At 56.0% G+C, this 20,071-nt stretch overlaps 5 protein-coding genes across 5 annotated transcripts in view; 2 read left to right on the forward strand and 3 right to left on the reverse strand.

Moving 5' to 3' along the window:
* Positions 1–575: 575 nt before the first annotated feature.
* GUITHDRAFT_145268 (hypothetical protein) lies at positions 576–2,471 on the reverse strand (the record flags this gene model as incomplete). Its single annotated transcript, XM_005823945.1, has 5 exons — positions 576–810; positions 858–1,004; positions 1,056–1,673; positions 1,723–2,145; positions 2,197–2,471. The coding sequence occupies 5 exons, from the start codon at positions 2,469–2,471 to the stop codon at positions 576–578; spliced, it is 1,698 nt and encodes a 565-aa protein (XP_005824002.1).
* A 4,058-nt stretch (positions 2,472–6,529) lies between these two features.
* GUITHDRAFT_116750 (hypothetical protein) lies at positions 6,530–9,824 on the reverse strand (the record flags this gene model as incomplete). The annotated part of the gene is made up of 2 exons (XM_005823946.1): positions 6,530–6,610; positions 6,690–9,824. The coding sequence occupies 2 exons, from the start codon at positions 9,822–9,824 to the stop codon at positions 6,530–6,532; spliced, it is 3,216 nt and encodes a 1,071-aa protein (XP_005824003.1).
* A 2,745-nt stretch (positions 9,825–12,569) lies between these two features.
* On the forward strand, positions 12,570–15,870 carry GUITHDRAFT_116751 (hypothetical protein; the record flags this gene model as incomplete). Its single annotated transcript, XM_005823947.1, has 2 exons — positions 12,570–15,710; positions 15,790–15,870. 2 exons carry the CDS (start codon positions 12,570–12,572, stop codon positions 15,868–15,870), a joined length of 3,222 nt encoding a protein of 1,073 aa, XP_005824004.1.
* A 1,071-nt stretch (positions 15,871–16,941) lies between these two features.
* Positions 16,942–19,175, forward strand: GUITHDRAFT_145271 (hypothetical protein; the record flags this gene model as incomplete). Its single annotated transcript, XM_005823948.1, has 2 exons — positions 16,942–18,581; positions 19,091–19,175. The coding sequence occupies 2 exons, from the start codon at positions 16,942–16,944 to the stop codon at positions 19,173–19,175; spliced, it is 1,725 nt and encodes a 574-aa protein (XP_005824005.1).
* Positions 19,176–19,591: 416 nt separating this feature from the next.
* GUITHDRAFT_145272 (hypothetical protein) overlaps positions 19,592–20,071 on the reverse strand; it is a gene marked incomplete at both ends in the record, with an annotated part of 4,938 nt that continues 4,458 nt past the window's right edge. The window contains one exon of the mRNA XM_005823949.1: positions 19,592–19,872. Within this exon, the coding sequence (XP_005824006.1) occupies positions 19,592–19,872 (281 nt within the window). The remainder of the gene's footprint in view (positions 19,873–20,071) is intronic.

Below are 20,071 nucleotides of genomic sequence, written 5' to 3' on the forward strand. Positions count from 1 at the left end.
TCTGCAAGAGTTCCACATTGGACGTCAGATATAGTGCACAGATATAATAGCAACATCATAACCATGATTGTGAACGAAGAAAAGTTTACAACAACCCAAGATAGATGCAAGATGTCCACATGAACATTCAGATGGGTTCCTTTATTCGGAGATGTTATTTTCTTAGTACACCAGGTCCCGGCGCATCCACGAAATGACTACAGGGTCCATGCGTCATAGGGTTGTGCTCGTGAAGTTCGGACTTTGTTCACACGCTTGAATTCAGGAGAGGAGAGGAGAGGAGAGGAGAGGAGAGGAGAGGGGTCAAGAATTATGTTGTGGGGAAGGAAAAAGTATGAACTTTGTGGGAGAGAAGTCGTGAAGTATGGCAAGGAGAGGAGAGAAGAGGTGAAGCGTAAAGACAGAAAGGAAAAGTCAGGTACCTTTACGTGTAGTGAGTTATGGGAACAAGGAAATGTTTACAAAGTGGAAGGTGAGGAGGGTCTGAGGGGAGGGGAGATTGGTAGGAACCAAGCAGAGTCAAATGTAGTGAGGTACAGGTACAAGTTTGATACACAAAAGAGGAAAAAATGTTTCTACGACATGCTCCAGATGGACTGTCCCGAGCTCAATCCCAGCTGGTCCAGCACCTTCCCCTCGAATGTCCCGAGGGACTCGAAGACCGGGTACGTCCCAAGAACGTCTCCGTCGTCCCAGATCTCACCCGAGAAGGAGACGATGTTCTGAACCTCGAGAGGATGGAGAGGCATCGACACAGGCACGAAGGAAGGATTGCAAGCACAAGAGTAGCGTCTTGATGAGGAAGAGAGCCTGCCGAGGGCGTGAGGAGGAGGACAAGGAGGAGGAGAGAGGCTGACCTTAGATCGCTGGTGATGAGGAACTTCTCGTACTTGAAGCGATCGCATCCGTCAGAGGACAAGATGCCCTCATAGAAGAATCTCTCCGACTGAGCCAAGTTGTTGGAAGTTGCATCCTTCATGTCTTGCTCGGAGTGGAGCCAGATGCTGCGAGCACAAGCGTGAGTTTCTTCACTTCAAGAGTCTTCATCTTCCTACCTCCCATCCTCCAGGGGAACCGCCATGCCCGTCACGACGAACGACGACTTGATAATTCGCTGCATCAACAGGCTCTCAACCCTGAACCTGTTCTCCTGGATCGTGAACACTTTCACTGGGACCCCGACAAGGTTGTACTGGCCCTGGAAGGAGCCTCCTTTCGTCCTCTGAGCCACGAACCTCTCCTTGATACTGAGCGGGTCCGTCATGGAGTCTCGTCCCCCGCTGTGGAAGTCGTCGAAGGGGTTGGACATGCTACTCTCCACGTTCAACATCTGCGTCATGGCGTCTTGAATGATCTGCTTGCTCTCGTGCGGCCCCGTCGAATGCACCTTGCTCGTCAGCTTCTCGATTATCCCTGCTCCGAAGAGCGAAGGGCCCGACTGGTTCTGCCCTCCGTTCTCGATCCAGTAGCCCTTGTCTTCCACGCACTCGTAGTCGCAAGACTCATCGGCCGTCACGTTAGGCATGATCCTCGTCAAGGCCCGGTCCATGTGCTCGCTGCCAAGAGGCAGCGGCCTGACGACCCACATGCTGAACAAGAAAGCTTCCTTGGTCATCTGAGAGAAAGCGATCCTTGCCGGCATCAAAACTCGGCTGCCATCCTTGTTGAACATTCTGGGAAACAGCACGTCAGGGACAAGACGCGCAATCATCGTCAACTCACTCTAGCGAGATCATGAAAACTCCTTGTTCATTCTTGTCCGCGTCCGCGCAGTTCTTGGTAGCACATCTCAACGTGTAGCTCTCCTTCTCGCTCAGGAACTGGCAGAGGTTCTGCCCCACAAGGAGCGAACCAGGGTTCGACCCCGTGCAGCCAGCCAGGTCCACCAGCACATCGTTCCCGATGAGCATCTCAATCATGGTGGTGTTGGAGCTCAGGATGTTGAAGGAGGCGTCGAAAGAAACAAACCCAGCTCCAGGGCACTTGACAAGACTCTCCCGGTAGGTCTCAGGAGAGACCAGCTCTGGGGAGGGGGCTGAACCAGGCCTTCTGCCAGCACTGAAAGAGCCGTCGGTCTGACCAGGGTTGTTGGAGTGTTTTACACTCTCCACCACCGCTTGTAGAACTTCATTGAGAGTCCTTGGCCTGAGAGGAACAGAGACATCAGCCAACAAAGAGCTAGACCTTCGTCCCTACCTGAGTTGCTGCTGTTTTGTCTTGTTTGCCTGATTGGACACCAGAGAGTCGAGAGTCTTGATCAGCGTGTTGATCTTGTCACGTTTTCGTCTCTTCTTGTCACGGTCATCATTTCGTCGCTTTGCCTGCATCTCAGCCACGGGCTTGGGCTTACGCCCTCGTTTCTTGGGTACCACGACGGGCATGCAGAATGTACCGTCTTGGACGTTTGGCTGAATGGAGATCGCTGGCAACGGGGCCCTCGATCGAGGCATTGTCTGATAGAAAGCAGACATGGGAAGGTGTACTTGCGAAATCTTGGAAAGTTGAAAAGAGAAAGGCGAGGAGAGAAATTTGGCCGGGAGGAGGCTGGAGTAGGAAGGGGCAGAATTTGAAAATGCTCACGGGCTCTGCGCTTCGAGGACAGAACAGTGCTTCAGGAAGGAGCAAGGGAGAGAGGAGGGGATGAGAGGATGAGGGAAGATGAGAAGGAGTAGGGAGGAGGAGGAGGGGCTTGAAACCAGCAACTGCAAGATAAGAGCAGCAGCAGCAGCAGCAGTTGTTGAGGAGAGGGGGAAGAAAAGCTTGCATACTTCCTGGGGTAGGGGTAGGTACCCTCTTTCTGAAGGTGGTGGGGTGGGGTGGAACTGGGGGGTGAAGCAGGTAGGGGGTAAGGGGTACTAGCTAGTGAGGGGTCAGATTATCTCCAGGCCGGTGGGGTGCACAATCACCCTACCCCTCCATTTCGAATTTTCCTCTGTCAAAAGGACCCTTGACCGGTACTTGCATACAATGGTCATTTGATAGTAGGTAGGGTACTAAAAACACCAACAGTACCCCGTTGTTTAAACTAAGATCAACTAAATTCGAGGGGTCATAAACGGTTGACTGTTCAAATACTTACAAGATGATAGGTAGGGTAAATCACCCTACCCACTAATCAAATCTTATCTTTAGACCCCACCCCAGCACAAATGACTAGACGTCAGACCTCTTGACTACCCCCACGTTCCAATCTTACACCCACCCACCCACGATTCAGGTTGTCCTCCGACTTCGTACCCCCACCCCCCATCCTATCAATAGGACCCCACAGATATCCATAGCTACTTTTCCCCTCATCTCGATCGCTGGCACTCCCACCCCACCCCCTCTTTTCCCCTACCAAGATGTGCCTCCTGATCACCCACCCACCCTTGCCACGCCAAGCCTCCATACACCACCCTACCCTCATGGGATAGCATCTGTGAGCTGACCAGGCACCACCTACCCCTCTGACGTACCCGAGGTTTTATCAGTATTGCTCCGGTGCAACGAAGTTTGAAGGCCTTTGGACCCATGCTGGTTGATTACCCCACCCCTATCTTCCAGCATCGGATAACCCCACCCACATCGATATGCACGAGCCCTTTTCACTTGTTTGCACCTGGACCCGGGAGGGTCCTGGGGGTGGGGAACAGGAGGGGAATTTGATATGGCAGGTTGTTAGGAGGTAGGGGTGGGTATGAGAAGACCTGTGTTGGTACCAAGGTTGAAGAGGATTAGGGGGTAGGGTCATGAAATTAGACGTGCGGTAGGTGGGGTGTTGAAGGAGTGGGTAGTGGGAGAGAGGTAGGGTCCGCTACCACCCTCCTATCTTGAGGACAATCTTGGGCAAAACCATTGTTGACTCCTTGAGATGCGAGGGTGGGGTAGTCCGACAAGGAATGGAACGTTGCGATACAAGAACGTTCCAAAAGATTGAGTCGGAGATACTACCCATGGTCATTCACTAGGGTGCAAGGGGTGTAGAAAGAAAACAATTTTCGAACGTTTCGTTTTTCAAATCGCTTCATGAAATAAAATCAGAAAAAATAGTTAAAAGTGGTTTTATTTTGTTTTTCTTCGTTCGCGGCTCCAACTCATCAATTCGCTGCCATTCTTGACGGCAAGCGGCGCATCCCCTAGAAATTAGCTACATACCACCCCCTTCTTCCCCATAAAGTACCCCCACCTTCGTACTTCTCTCCTCACAGCAAACGATCGGGAAGGTGGAGCATCTGGACGATGATGTGATAGGGGTGGTAGTGGATAACCCCCTATCTCCATAGGGGTACAACGAGCTAAATAAGGGGTTAGCATACAAAGTGCGCAAGGGGTACGTTGGAACTTGGGGAGATATGTTTGGGAAAAACCCAGAATTTTAAGTGAAAGAAGGGGTAGTTGTAGTAGAAGAAGGGGTAGTGGTGGGGGAGTCTGGGTGAACTGTCAATCATCCCTCAGAAGATAAGACCAGATGTTCTAAAGATAAGACTCAGTTTTTTTCAAAAGATAAGGTCATATCTGTAGGGTCCTAGTTACCCTATGACCCATCTATACCTTCTGCTGCCGATACAATCTGAGGAGTATTCCGGGAAAGGTTCGGGGTTGATGAACGGGGGGTGGGAGTGGATAAAAGATACTGTACCGCATTTTTACCACATTCCTTCTCATTCTTTTTTTGTCACAACCTCAAAGTACCCACCTTTTATCACCATATCTCTCTGATTTTCATGGGGTGGGTACATTGTGCATCCGGATTTGGCTGTGTTTTGGTATTTTCTTTGACCCAACGTGACCTTGACGGATCAACCGGAGGCTCCGGTCAGCAGGTCACGGTACAGACTGTCGACGTGTGCGCTTTCTTTTTTTCTCAGGGGCACCTTTGACTAAAACTTTGATTTCCAAGTCTCGGTCCTAGGATGCCTATACCTCTCAGGGCTACTGGCACTACCCTAGGCCCCCGGTGTTGGGTGTTGGGACAAAGTTACCGTGTCCTCGTCCCCGTACTGATTTTTAACTTAACTTTGAGTACAACTTTTTAACTTAACTTACTTTGAGTTGCACCCATCAGGCTTCAAAGGCTTGGCCCAGTTTCATCCGGGCGAGTCACTGAGTCGGGCCGGACGACCCCGCGGCGATGGGACTCCGAAGGCCCCCGTGACTGTGACCGAGTCGACGGCGGCCCTGCGCCGGGCCGCCGGGGGCCGGCCCGTGACTCCGACGCGGCGGTGCCACTGCGGCACCGTGACTCGGAGGGACGGTTACTCGGGCCACCGTGAGGCCGGGGCGGCCCAGACTCCCGATCACCTGAGACGGTCGGCCGGATTCGCCCGGCGGCGGACTCAGAAACGGTCGGCGGCTCAGTAGCCTGTGGCAGATAAACCGTAACCGTTGAAAGGCTTCAAGTTCAAAGTTGATTGAATCTTAGTGGGCGGGCCGCCGGCCCCGGACCGGCGGTCCGAGCACACCGTCGGCGGTTCAGTCGTGCCACGCCGGCACTGAGTCACCGTCACTCAGTCCGACCACTGTGACGGTCGGCCGATTCCGGTACGGTCGGTCCGTGTGACCGTCGGACTGAGTGCTGCGCCGAGGCTCATAACGGGCCGGTAGGATGGACTACCGTAGTAGGCTAGTTGTATGCAGTACTTGAGTTGAAGTTACTGACTGTTGTAGCCTTGTAGGGGGCAGGTAGGCAGTGATTGACATCTGGGATATGATAAGCCTTCACTGAGAGTATCGTGGGGGAGCCTGGGAGGGAGCTGGGGAGGGAGAGGCTGGGGAGGGAGCGAGACTGAGGACTGGAGGTGACCCCCGGTGACACTCAGTCTGCCAGGCTTCACCAGGGGTGCGGCCCACGGCCATCCTGTTGCCGCTGTGCACTGCAGCAGAAGTGCGAGCAGACGCAATAGAGAAGGCACCTGTAATGAATATCCGTTCATGTACAGTAACAGTGTAATGAATATCCGTTCATGTACAGTAACAGTGTAATGAATATCGGTTCATGTACAGTAACAGTGTAATGAATATCCGTTCATGTACAGTAACAGTGTAATGAATATCCGTTCATGTACAGTAACAGTGTAATGAATATCGGTTCATGTACAGTAACAGTGTAATGAATATCGGTTCATGTACAGTAACAGTGTAATGAATATCGGTTCATGTACAGTAACAGTGTAATGAATATCGGTTCATGTACAGTAACAGTGTAATGAATATCGGTTCATGTACAGTAACAGTGTAATGAATATCCGTTCATGTACAGTAACAGTGTAATGAATATCGGTTCATGTACAGTAACAGTGTAATGAATATCCGTTCATGTACAGTAACAGTGTAATGAATACAGTAACAGTGTAATGAATACAGTAACAGTGTAATGAATATCGGTTCATGTACAGTAACAATCCCTCAGTTTGGGCAGGGCTAGTCTGGGCTGACTCGGATATCAGTGACTAGCTCACCAGGAACGGTATGATGCAGGCAGATCAATACTGCCACCGACGGTAGCGACGGCTAAATTCCTTGAAGGCCCCACGGCTACTCAGCTGGGCTATCTGGTGAGCATGTCGCGCCATAGCACGTAGTTCTTGGATCCCTCCTGGTACTGCTCGTAGAGCGACAGCAGATGTACCTGCACCTCACTCGTCAACGCCCCCCCCCCTCCCCCTCACAAACAGCAGGACAGCAGCTGGGGGCGGGCAGCGTCTTACCTGGAGCTCGCAGATGTGGGTCTCAGCCATCTTGAGGTCCCACTCGCTGACCGGCAGGAACTTACACTGCTCCTCCTCGAAGACCCAGCCCACCTCCAGGTTGATCGACAGGTTCCGGTACGCGTTCTCCGGCTCGTAGTAGCGGCTCGAGTCCGAGAACCTGTTCTTGACGCGCACGATGCGGAACAAGGGCTGACTTGAAGGAGACTGCTGCTGCTGCTGCTGCTGCTGCTTCCCTCCTCTCCGCTCCTGCTTGGTGCCGATGACGGAGATGCTCTCGAGGAACGCCAGCAGCTGCTCCACCTGCTCCAGCTGCTCCACCACCACAGTCGCTCGCACAAGGTCGGTGAGGCAGGCAGAGTCTCTCCCATAGATCCTGACGCACTTCTGGATGGCTCGCTCGGGCTGCTTGATGGGCCCTCGCACGAAGATGAGGTTGTCCCACGTGTCCACCCTGACCTCTCCCCTCAGAGAGGCGCGCTTTAGGAAGCGAAGCTCGGGCCTGAGCTGCTGCTCGCCGTGAGAGACGGCTGGGTGGGAGGGGTTGAGGTCATGGCAGAGGTTCTTCTTGAGCAGGTCGGCCAAGAACTCGTGGAAGTGATCGTTGACGCTCGAGGCTTGCCAGAAGAGCTGACCGAAGTTGTTGGTCTGCTGGCGGACCTTCCCCTTGAAGGAGAACCTCCCTACAGGCTCCAGGAAGAGACTCCGAAACCTCCAGCTCCTCGTCATGGTCGCAGCAGCGAAGCAGGCCCGATACTCCCGGTCGACCGTCTGCTCGATCCTCTCGGTCCTCGCGATGAGCCTCGTCACTATCGCCTGGTTGGCTGGCACTTGCAGCAGACGAGACCACTGCTCGGCATACTTCTTCTTGTCGCCATTGACTCTCCTCGACGCTTTCTTCTTGATGCTCCACTTGAGAGTCGTGCAAGTGAAGTACGCAAACCAGAACACAAGACCTGAAGCCAAGTTGTAGAACGCTCTCAGCATCGAAGCTTGAGCAAAGTGTACTGGCGCCAGCACAAGGCACTGCTGCACCCCAACAAGCGCCATGAACTTCACGATCAGGTCCTGACGGTTGACAAACAGGTAGGCCATGACAAGCATGAAGGGAGCGAGGGAAAAGTACTCGAACAGAAACCCCCGCGTCAGGCTCTTGTGCAGCGTCCATGGCTCGGTCTTGTCATGCCAGCCCCCCAGCAGCTGGACTATCTCCGTGAGGATCTGACAGAAGGTTTGGAAGATCTGAGCCTTCAAGTTCAAGACAGTCGTGAGGTAAGCCTGGTGGGGGGAGTTGTACCTGGCGTCATACACTGCCTTGAGCCACAAGGCTCCCTTGATCACACCACAGGGCCAGTGTAGGAAGACTATACACCATGCTGGTGTGGATCTGTTAGTAATGCCGTACCATGAGTGCATGGGCTCTGACATGGACCTGAATGTCTGAGATGTGCAAAGAAGTCCGTAGAAACAGAACAAGGTTTGGAAGTAAACTTTCGACAAGATGATCTCTGTGGCGCTCAAGCTCGACCAGGCGGTGAAGACAGGGACCTTGGAGTCGTTGAACTTCTCTAGCCTGTAGTTCATGTCCTTGGCTCGCATGTCTCCTCTCAGATGCTGCACCGCCAGCTGCAGCTCGATCCGCTTCCCCACAGACCCTAGACTCTCCAGCGAGCACGTGAGGCTCTCGCAGTCCTGCTGGTCCAGTTTTGCCACATGCTCGAGCGAGTAGAGCCCGTTCTTGGAGAAGACGCGGGCAAAGCAGATCAAGCCGTTCTCCCGCATCCACTGCAGCAGCTCGGCTCCCTGAGGCCTCGAGAGCTGAAGCTGCTGGATGCATTTCTTGGTGACGATGTTGCTCAGCAGCTTCGACACCTTCATCATAAGCTCCCTCTCGTCTCCTGTCGCATGCGCCTTCTTGAACTGCCCGATCTGCTCCTCCAGCAGCTTGTTGCAGTCGCTCAGCTCTTTCGCCCACAGCACCAGCATCTCCACGTACTGCAAGACACTCGCGATCTCTCGCTGGCACGAGAAGTCACCGGCGTGGACGCTCTTCTCGGGGATCACTCCGGGCAGGTGCTTGTGCTTCTTGGCGTAGGCGACGACCTCGTGCAAGGAGGGCTTCATGAAGTCTTCTTGGAACACAAAGTCAGGCCAGCCGTTGGACAGCCCGTGCAGCTTCACGTAGGAGAAGTAGTCATAGTCGAGGTTGATCGCCGGCAAGATCTTCTCCCCTCCAGCCCCCCTGCCGTCCCTCCTCGTGCCGTTGCCGGTCGCTTGCTCCGAGCTCCAGGGTGACGCGGGCAGGTGCGGGAAGGGCGTCCAGGTCGAGTCTGAGGCGGTCTTGAGGTTCTGCTCTCGCAAGAGCTTGGCCTTGAGCGCGAACCACGTGTCCTCTGAGCTCACAGCTGCCTCCGAGCTGGGCGTGGGGTTGGCGCTTTCACAGGGGCTGTCGTTGTCGCAGAGGCTCTGATGAGCCTGGCTCTCTGCTTGCGTCGCGCTCGGCTCGGCAGCAGGAAGCCAGAGGCTGCAGCGGGGCTGCGAGTCGTCGGGCGGGCAGTAGCTGACGGAGAGGATGGGGTCGAGGTGCCAGGAGGAGCTCTGATCGAGAGCTTCCTCCTCGTGCATCATCGAGGCTGAAGCAGCCAGACACGCGAAGAGATCGCTATCCGGCGACGAGTAGGAGCCTCCAGACTCTGCCACGAAGGGCGAGCACAAGGCCCCGTCCAGACAGTCATCGGGTGACTCGCTCTGACTGCTCCGCTCGCGCAGCATCTTGTCGTGGAGATCCTTCCAGTACTTGTGAAAGGCACCGTTGGAGTGCGACTCGACCGCGTTCCTCGACGCTCGGTTGTCTACCGTGATGGGGTTGGGCAGCCTCGGACCGCAGAGCTTGGGAAGGCCCTCGGCGAGCTTGTCGCCGGAGAGAGGACAGACCTTGCAGAGGATCACCTTCTTCCCGCACTGGCATTGCCCGATCTGACTGAAGTGCTCCATCGCGTGGCTGATCTCCCGGTCGCTGCTTCGCCCGAGCATCAGCTTGCAGATCGCAGGCGTGAGGACGTTGGACGAGCGCCATTGCGAAGGGCTGTGCTTGCACTTGTTGTCGTTGCTCCTGCTCGACGGCTTTCCTGGCATGCTCGTCGCCGCTGAAGCTGCAGGAGCGACCTAGGAGGAGGGAGCGACCTGCTTCCAGAGCTGCCGAGATGACCTGCAGAGCAGGAGCGTCAGGGGGCGGAGGGTCTCGAGGCGACGGTGGCAGCAGAGCATGAGAATGCGGCAAGGGGGGAGCGGAGCGGGGAAAGGAATGAGCAGGGGAGGCAGAATGGAGGGGAGATGGCGTGTGGGAGTGCTGGCCATCCTTCACAAGAGCAAATCAGGCACGAGCTGCAGGACCGCAAGGAGGGGTGCACAGGCTGAGCTGGGAAGATGGCGGGTGGGAGGGAGGAAGTAAGAATGTGGGGAGGAGAGGAGGATAGGGAGAGAAGAGGCCTCAAGGCATCCCAGATCGTAGGGAATGATCCAGCAACCAGCCTGACCGCATCTAGGCTTTCAGGGAGCGAGCGCTGAGAGGGTATGATGGCTCAAACAGACGGAAAAGAAACGTCAAGAGGAGCCAGTAACAGCTACAAAGCTCAAGCGCTCAGACGATGATGATGGCAGAAGGAAACACGAGGGACCTCAGGTAAGATGCAGCATCACATACAGCAGTAGCGAGAAACATGCTAGCTGGCCGAGGGAGAGAATGGAGAAAGAAAAGCAGAAACACAGGTAGGTGAAGCGCGAGCGAGGTGGAGGGTAAGGAGCAGGAGGTGTTTGTGATGTTGGAGAAGGATGAGGACTAGCAGGAGCAGGAGCAGGAGCAGGAGCAGGAGCAGGAGCAGGAGCAGGAGCAGGAGCAGGAGCAGGAGCAGGGCTTTACACTACTCTTGTTCATTCCGGGGAACGCACTTATCTTTACTACACGTTCTTTTACTTAACTTTCGTCTTATCTTCACCTATAATGATCCCCGGAACTTCGGAACCCCCGGCCGCCGGCCCGTCACGTCCGGGTCACCAGGCCAAGTCAGGCTCTCATCCGATGATCGTATGCCAGCCGTCACGGTGCCAGCCTGTCAGTTGGCGCCGAGTTAACAAACTTGAAAACTCTCCCAGTGTAAAACCACTGAGACGACGGACCCGGGCCTACTCCGCGGTTTCAACCAGGCGGCAATGTAGCACAGAGACCAACTTGAAGAGACCTTCCTAGCCGTCTTGCTAAGACGATCTTCTCATGTCCGATCTGGATGCTTGGGTTTCAAGTTTGGCACATCCTAGCGTACAGTCTATCTCTCATGTGCGGGGCCTCAGTCACGAGTCCCGACGGTAGTTCCGAAGGAGTCCGATCCGAGGCTCCGGACTTGCCAGCCTTGAAGCGGCTTTCAGTGACTCCGAAAGTTAACTGAGTTAACCCGGCCCTTTGAGGCGCGGCGGCCTCAGCCGTCGGCACAGACCGTCGGACGACGGCGCCGAGTACTAAATGAGTAGTACCGCCGGAGTCACAGGTACGGTAGGACTCCGGAAGTTCCCGAGTCCCGGCCGCCCGGCCCGGCCCGGCCCGGGATCATCGGATCCGGGACCGTCAGACTGAGACTGAGATCCGAGACGATTCCGAGTATCGGGCCGGTGCCGCGGCCGGGCGCCGAGCAGCGGCCCGGGGCGGGCCGGGCAACGGCCGGGCCCGGCAGGCGCCGCTCGGGAGTCAGCTGCAGACGTTGACTCAAGTTTAGCGAAGTTAACCTACTAGGGTCCGTTTGCTGGTCATTTCTTGAATTATCCAAGGGGTTGCATCTCTGTCATATGTTCATGTACAATATGAACCATTTGATCAATCAATGTAATATTGACATTATATATTGAAAATTCAGAGAATATTTTGAGAGAAATTTTCATAATGGTCAAAATTTATCTCTCATTTGACCCCCTATGAAAATCTCCTCACGAAAGATCCACCCCACCCCTACAGCCTTCAGGTCCGCCTTGCCAAGAAGTTTCTCACCCACATCACTTGGATTGAATACCACCCCATCTTTTGACTGTATAAAGCAGGGTCCAGGAGGTAAGGGGTGGTACCGTAGACTGCTGGTTCATGGCGCAGCAGCCGCCTTGCTAGGAAAGGAAGCGACTACAGCTCCAGCAGCTGCTTCCTGCCCCAAACCCTCTCCAGCACCTTCCTGTCCCTCATCCTCATCCTCCTCTTCCTACTCCTGCTCTCACGCTTCACCTACCTGTGTTTCTGCTTTTCTTTCTCCATTCTCTCCCTCGGCCAGCTAGCATGTTTCTCGCTGCTGCTGTGTGTGATGCTGCATCTTACCTGAGGTCCCTCGTGTTTCCTTCTGCCATCATCATCGTCTGAGCGCTTGAGCTTTGTAGCTGTTACTGGCTCCTCTTGACGTTTCTTTTCCGTCTGTTTGAGCCATCATACCCTCTCAGCGCTCGCTCCCTGAAAGCCTAGATGCGGTCAGGCTGGCTGCTGGATCATTCCCTACGATCTGGGATGCCTTGAGGCCTCTTCTCTCCCTATCCTCCTCTCCTCCCCACATTCTTACTTCCTCCCTCCCACCCGCCATCTTCCCAGCTCAGCCTGTTGCGGTCCTGCAGCTCGTGCCTGATTTGCTCTTGTGAAGGATGGCCAGCACTCCCACACGCCATCTCCCCTCCATTCTGCCTCCCCTGCTCATTCCTTTCCCCGCTCCGCTCCCCCCTTGCCGCATTCTCATGCTCTGCTGCCACCGTCGCCTCGAGACCCTCCGCCCCCTGACGCTCCTGCTCTGCAGGTCATCTCGGCAGCTCTGGAAGCAGGTCGCTCCCTCCTCCTAGGTCGCTCCTGCAGCTTCAGTGGCGATGAGCATGCCAGGAAAGCCGTCGAGCAGGAGCAACGACAACAAGTGCAAGCACAGCCCTTCGCAATGGCGCTCGTCCAACGTCCTCACGCCTGCGATCTGCAAGCTGATGCTCGGTCGAAGCAGCGACCGCGAGATCAGCCACGCGATGGAGCACTTCAGTCAGATCGGGCAATGCCAGTGCGGGAAGAAGGTGATCCTCTGCAAGGTCTGTCCTCTCTCCGGCGACAAGCTCGCCGAGGGCCTTCCCAAGCTCTGCGGTCAGAGGCTGCCCAACCCCATCACGGTAGACAACCGAGCGTCGAGGAACGCGGTCGAGTCGCACTCCAACGGTGCCTTCCACAAGTACTGGAAGGATCTCCACGACAAGATGCTGCGCGAGCGGAGCAGTCAGAGCGAGTCACCCGATGACTGTCTGGACGGGGCCTTGTGCTCGCCCTTCGTGGCAGAGTCTGGAGGCTCCTACTCGTCGCCGGATAGCGATCTCTTCGCGTGTCTGGCTGCTTCAGCCTCGATGATGCACGAGGAGGAAGCTCTCGATCAGAGCTCCTCCTGGCACCTCGACCCCATCCCCTCCGTCAGCTACTGCCCGCCCGACGACTCGCAGCCCCGCTGCAGCCTCTGGCTTCCTGCTGCCGAGCCGAGCGCGACGCAAGCAGAGAGCCAGGCTCATCAGAGCCTCTGCGACAACGACAGCCCCTGTGAAAGCGCCAACCCCACGCCCAGCTCGGAGGCAGCTGTGAGCTCAGAGGACACGTGGTTCGCGCTCAAGGCCAAGCTCTTGCGAGAGCAGAACCTTAAGACCGCCTCAGACTCGACCTGGACGCCCTTCCCGCACCTGCCCGCGTCACCCTGGAGCTCGGAGCAAGCGACCGGCAACGGCACGAGGAGGGACGGCAGGGGGGCTGGAGGGGAGAAGATCTTGCCGGCGATCAACCTCGACTATGACTACTTCTCCTACGTGAAGCTGCACGGGCTGTCCAACGGCTGGCCTGACTTTGTGTTCCAAGAAGACTTCATGAAGCCCTCCTTGCACGAGGTCGTCGCCTACGCCAAGAAGCACAAGCACCTGCCCGGAGTGATCCCCGAGAAGAGCGTCCACGCCGGTGACTTCTCGTGCCAGCGAGAGATCGCGAGTGTCTTGCAGTACGTGGAGATGCTGGTGCTGTGGGCGAAAGAGCTGAGCGACTGCAACAAGCTGCTGGAGGAGCAGATCGGGCAGTTCAAGAAGGCGCATGCGACAGGAGACGAGAGGGAGCTTATGATGAAGGTGTCGAAGCTGCTGAGCAACATCGTCACCAAGAAATGCATCCAGCAGCTTCAGCTCTCGAGGCCTCAGGGAGCCGAGCTGCTGCAGTGGATGCGGGAGAACGGCTTGATCTGCTTTGCCCGCGTCTTCTCCAAGAACGGGCTCTACTCGCTCGAGCATGTGGCAAAACTGGACCAGCAGGACTGCGAGAGCCTCACGTGCTCGCTGGAGAGTCTAGGGTCTGTGGGGAAGCGGATCGAGCTGCAGCTGGCGGTGCAGCATCTGAGAGGAGACATGCGAGCCAAGGACATGAACTACAGGCTAGAGAAGTTCAACGACTCCAAGGTCCCTGTCTTCACCGCCTGGTCGAGCTTGAGCGCCACAGAGATCATCTTGTCGAAAGTTTACTTCCAAACCTTGTTCTGTTTCTACGGACTTCTTTGCACATCTCAGACATTCAGGTCCATGTCAGAGCCCATGCACTCATGGTACGGCATTACTAACAGATCCACACCAGCATGGTGTATAGTCTTCCTACACTGGCCCTGTGGTGTGATCAAGGGAGCCTTGTGGCTCAAGGCAGTGTATGACGCCAGGTACAACTCCCCCCACCAGGCTTACCTCACGACTGTCTTGAACTTGAAGGCTCAGATCTTCCAAACCTTCTGTCAGATCCTCACGGAGATAGTCCAGCTGCTGGGGGGCTGGCATGACAAGACCGAGCCATGGACGCTGCACAAGAGCCTGACGCGGGGGTTTCTGTTCGAGTACTTCTCCCTCGCTCCCTTCATGCTTGTCATGGCCTACCTGTTTGTCAACCGTCAGGACCTGATCGTGAAGTTCATGGCGCTTCTTGGGGTGCAGCAGTGCCTTGTGCTGGCGCCAGTGCACCTTGCTCAAGCTTCGATGCTGAGAGCGTTCTACAACTTGGCTTCAGGTCTTGTGTTCTGGTTTGCGTACTTCACTTGCACGACTCTCAAGTGGAGCATCAAGAAGAAAGCGTCGAGGAGAGTCAATGGCGACAAGAAGAAGTATGCCGAGCAGTGGTCTCGTCTGCTGCAAGTGCCAGCCAACCAGGCGATAGTGACGAGGCTCATCGCGAGGACCGAGAGGATCGAGCAGACGGTCGACCGGGAGTATCGGGCCTGCTTCGCTGCTGCGACCATGACGAGGAGCTGGAGGTTTCGGAGTCTCTTCCTGGAGCCTGTAGGGAGGTTCTCCTTCAAGGGGAAGGTCCGCCAGCAGACCAACAACTTCGGTCAGCTCTTCTGGCAAGCCTCGAGTGTCAACGATCACTTCCACGAGTTCTTGGCCGACCTGCTCAAGAAGAACCTCTGCCATGACCTCAACCCCTCCCACCCAGCCGTCTCTCACGGCGAGCAGCAGCTCAGGCCCGAGCTTCGCTTCCTACAGCGCGCCTCTCTGAGGGGAGAGGTCAGGGTGGACACGTGGGACAACCTCATCTTCGTGCGAGGGCCCATCAAGCAGCCCGAGCGAGCCATCCAGAAGTGCGTCAGGATCTATGGGAGAGACTCTGCCTGCCTCACCGACCTCGTGCGAGCGACTGTGGTGGTGGAGCAGCTGGAGCAGGTGGAGCAGCTGCTGGCGTTCCTCGAGAGCATCTCCGTCATCGGCACCAAGCAGGAGCGGAGAGGAGGGAAGCAGCAGCAGCAGCAGCAGCAGCAGTCTCCTTCAAGTCAGCCCTTGTTCCGCATCGTGCGCGTCAAGAACAGGTTCTCGGACTCGAGCCGCTACTACGAGCCGGAGAACGCGTACCGGAACCTGTCGATCAACCTGGAGGTGGGCTGGGTCTTCGAGGAGGAGCAGTGTAAGTTCCTGCCGGTCAGCGAGTGGGACCTCAAGATGGCTGAGACCCACATCTGCGAGCTCCAGGTAAGACGCTGCCCGCCCCCAGCTGCTGTCCTGCTGCTTGTGAGGGGGAGGGGGGGGAGCGTTGACGAGTGAGGTGCAGGTACATCTGCTGTCGCTCTACGAGCAGTACCAGGAGGGATCCAAGAACTACGTGCTATGGCGCGACATGCTCACCAGATAGCCCAGCTGAGTAGCCGTAACGATTGGACCTTGTGATGCTTGTGCGTGTATGCTGAAGTTTTATCAGCTCACAAAGTTAAGCTCAGCAAACTGAGATACAGTTGTATTGGCTACTGCGGCATCACAAAGTCCGAAACTGCCCGCGGTCGCTGCGGCCCAGTAAGGCTGCCACTGGGCCACGTTACAAGTGTGCTGCTACCCAGCCTGCGCTCAGCCTCGGAGCCCGCCGGGGCTGCCAGTCGATCATGGCGGACTCTCACCGGCCCCGCTGGCCATGCCGCATGTTCACCCGGGGCCGGCGGCGTCTTTTCTCTTCTCGCCGTATCAGTGGCCGTCAGGGTCAAGCCTCCTTTACTCTCCTGGTTGTGAACGGTCCTCGTACTATACTAACTCTGCTTAACTTTGAGTAAAAATAGAAGGCTTGGAGCCTAGGCTGCTAGTCACACCGCGCGGCACCGTAGTATCAAGTTCAGCCGCGGTCAGTGAGGTCACTGACGGTCACTGAGCCCGCAGGGACCGGCCGGGCCCCGCCGGTTGAGCCGGTCGCCACCAAAGTAGTACGGTTAAGTAGTAGTGCTGACGGTAATACTCTTTATTGACTGAAAAAGAAGGGCAAACCGGAGCAAACAAAGGAGGGAAAGAATAGAGGCCACAAACCCGCCTCAATAAAATACTAGGAAAGGAAGGAGGCAGAAAACCGCTGCAAGCGACGGCACTGCCGCATGCCGTGACGACAAGCAGGGGAACAAGGATCAGGACAAAGAGCAGAAGCGCAAGGCTCCTGCGAGGAGGACGGCAAGACCCATACGAGAGCGATACTGCCGAAACAGGCGAGCACGCAAACGATGAAAGCCAGGTTCCGAAGTTCCAGGCTGTGTCCCTGCTAGCACCCGCCCGGGCCCGCCCGGCTGAAACGTAGAACCCCACTAGTTCTATGATTCAATGATTACCAAGTAATTCTGTCTTTTATGTAATTATATTCAATTAGCTGAGGCAGGCTTGAATTTTCTATTCGCTTCAAAAATAAATAATTTTAAAGAGCAATTGACAAAAGGCGAATCACGAGGGCGGCATGGCGACCAAGAAAGGATCGCAGGCGTTGCGCATGTACGTGTCGAAGATACGACAGGCGGTGAGGGAGGGGAAGGTAGAAGATGGTCTTGCTCTCCTGCGCGAGATGCTCTCCCTCGGTCATCAGCCTCCTTCCTTCGTCTTCTCTCATGTCCTCTACCTCCTTGAGACTCAGGGGCCTTCGAGGTTCGGGGATGTTCAGGAGCTCATGAAGGTCATGAAGGAGCAGAACGTGCAGCCGGAGGAAGCGTTCTTCACTACCCTCATTCGCTTCCACCTGGCCATGGGAAACCCTTCGAGCGCGAGGGAGGTGCTGGGGGAGATGATGAAGGCTGAAAATACTCTGCCGAAGCGAAGGACGTTCCTCCCAGTGCTGGAGGCCGTCTGCGAGGGCGGGAACGAGGAGGAGGCGTTCAAGATGCTGACACTGATGCGCGAACTTGGCATCGTCATGGGGGAGTCCGAGTTCATCTACCTGGTCAAGCTCTGCTCGTTCGATTACGCTCGCCATCGCATGCCAGAGGTTCTGGAGGAGATGAGGCAGGTGCTCTACGGCATCCAGCAGCCTCTGGCGGAGGAGCTGAGAAATTGGTTTGAGAAGACGCACAACGTGAGCACGGGACGCATCACTGAGTTCGGCATGTGCTCCGTGTGCCAGGCGCGCCTTGGCATCGTGGATGTCAAGGAGGAGCAGGTTGCACGGATGTGCGAGGATTTAGAGAAGATGATTCAGTTGGATCTTGACGGCAAGAGCAACAGCCATGAGCTCGCACTCCAGGACAACGTCTTCCGCACGGGGACGCCGCAGGGGTTGAGGGGAGGAACGCACTTCAAGACGTTCAAGGCATGGCTGGAGAAGAATGGGCCATGGGATGTGATAGTCGACGGGGCCAACGTAGGATACTACGGCCAGTCAGGGAACCAGAGGAGGGACCTACAGCTGAACTATCATCAGATAGACCGAGTGATCCGCTCTCTGCAGAGGAGAGGACATAGCGTTCGGGTGTTGCTGATCCTGCATGCTCAGCATATCAAGAAGGCACGTCACAATCCAGACGCGCTGAAGATGGTAGAACGGTGGTTGTCGGAAGGAATCATATACGTGACACCATCTGGTATGAACGACGACTGGTTCTGGATCTATGCTGGGCTGTGGAGCACAAGGAAGCTCAAGTCGACGCTGATCCTCTCCAACGATGGCATGCAAGATCACCATTACGCGCTGGTGGAAACCTCGAGGAAGTTCGGGGGGGAGGTGAACAGCAAGAGGATGATGGCAGACACTATCAGCTACCACAAGGAGTTCCTTAAGTGGAAGGAAAGGCACTGGGTCACCTACGAATGGTCCCGCTCCGTAGGAAGGATAGTCTTCAACTTCCCACTCCCCTACTCCACGTGTATCCAGGGCAGTCTGGCCCAGCCTTCCCCATCCTCCTCCTCCTCCTCCTCCTCCTCCAAGTTGCAGGCCCGCAAGATTGACCAGCTGATCACGTCTGCTCTCAACACAAAACTTGAGGACGTGACGTGGCATTTTCCAATCGCAACATCGACTGAGGAAGAGTTGGAGGATGTGCCGAGGAGCAGCAAACACAAAGAACCTTCGGACCAGCTTCCTTTCTCTGTCACTAAGTCCTCGACCTGGTTATGCGCTGCTTCCAGGAGGAAATTCAGCAGCATCGCAGCCCCCTATAGACAGACCTCCTCCTCCTCCTCCTCCTCCTCCTCCTCTTCCCCTTCCCTACGTCCCTCCCTGCTCTCTCCCCTTCGTCCCCTACCCTCCTGCATCGATCGGAATTGGGCAGTCTTGAGGAGCAGCGGGAGTAGCAGGAAGATGATTATGTAAGATGCTGCTTGTTCGTTTGGCTTCCTGCCTTTGTTCCTGCCTTCTTGCTTGGCCTCCTTTCCCTCTGACTTGCTCTACTCTCAATGCTTTCATTTGCTGCTGCTGCTGCTGCTGCTGCTGCTGCTGCTGCTGCTGCTGCATGTTGTATTGTTCTGCCATGCACTCCTCCTCCTCTTCCTCCTTCCCCTCCTCCTCCTCCTCCTCCTCCTCCTCCTCCTCCTCTTCCTCCTCCTTGACTTGCTCTACGTGTGGTTCGCTTGCTCTCACTCGCTCGCTCCCCCTCTCCTCTCTCTCACCTATCACGCAGGCAGGGGATGCGTCATGTACAGCCCAACTCAACACTCCTCCTCTCGCTCCGTCGATCATGGATGCTGTGCTCCAGACTGGTCTGAAGACGATGACGAGGACAGAGCAGCGAGAAGAGAGATGCTGGTGTTGTCCAAGGAAAATGAAGCAGATTGATGTCACAGGAGGAGGAGGAGGGGGAGGAGGGGGAGGAGGGATGGGGACAGTCGCTCAAGTATCTGTTCCCATGTGCGTTTCATTGTGTTTGACGTTATCACCGTAAAATTGTTTCTCCTCCTCCTCTCCCTCCTCCTCTCCCTCCCTCCTCGCCTCATCTCATCATTTCTCCCCCTTGCTCACTTTTGACTCACTCGTGTCTCCCCGCTTTGTCTCCTCTCTGCTCCTTTTCCTCCCCTCTCCTCTCCTCCCCTCCCCTCTCCTCCCCTCTCCTCTCCTCTCCTCTCCTCTCCTCTCCTCTCCTCTCCTCTCCTCTCCTCTCCTCTCCTCTCCTCTCACTTCCTCTTCACTTGTCCGTCAGCGCTCGGTAGCCCTGCCAGCCGACAGGGGCAGAGCCGTCCGCCCTTCCCTCCTCCTTGATGACGTTGAGCAGAGCAAGCGTGGGGCCGTCGCTGGGGTTCTCCTGGAAGCAGGAGAGGAGGTGAATTCTGGCCTGCCGCCAGTCAGCGTTGGCGCCTCCCTCCTCCCCCAGGTAGTTCTTCATCGCCTTCCTCCACTCCTGCCGGAACTTTTGGGTGGTGGAGGGGGCGAAATACTCGAAGAACTCTTTCGTTGTCATCTCGGGATCTAGAGCATGGGAGGGTCACATGGGAGGAGCAGAGGGAGGAGGGAGGAGGGGGACAGAGAAGGAGAACGGAAGGTAAGGGGGAGGGGCGGAGGAAGAGGAGCGGCGGTGAACGGAGGACGGAGGGAGGAGGAGGAGGAGGAGGAGGAGGAGCGGCGGTGAACGGAGGACGGAGGGAGGGGGAGGGGGAGGAGGAGGAGG

Source organism: Guillardia theta, assembly GCF_000315625.1.
Source record: "Guillardia theta CCMP2712 unplaced genomic scaffold GUITHscaffold_100, whole genome shotgun sequence".
Taxonomy (NCBI): Eukaryota; class Cryptophyceae; order Pyrenomonadales; family Geminigeraceae; genus Guillardia; species Guillardia theta.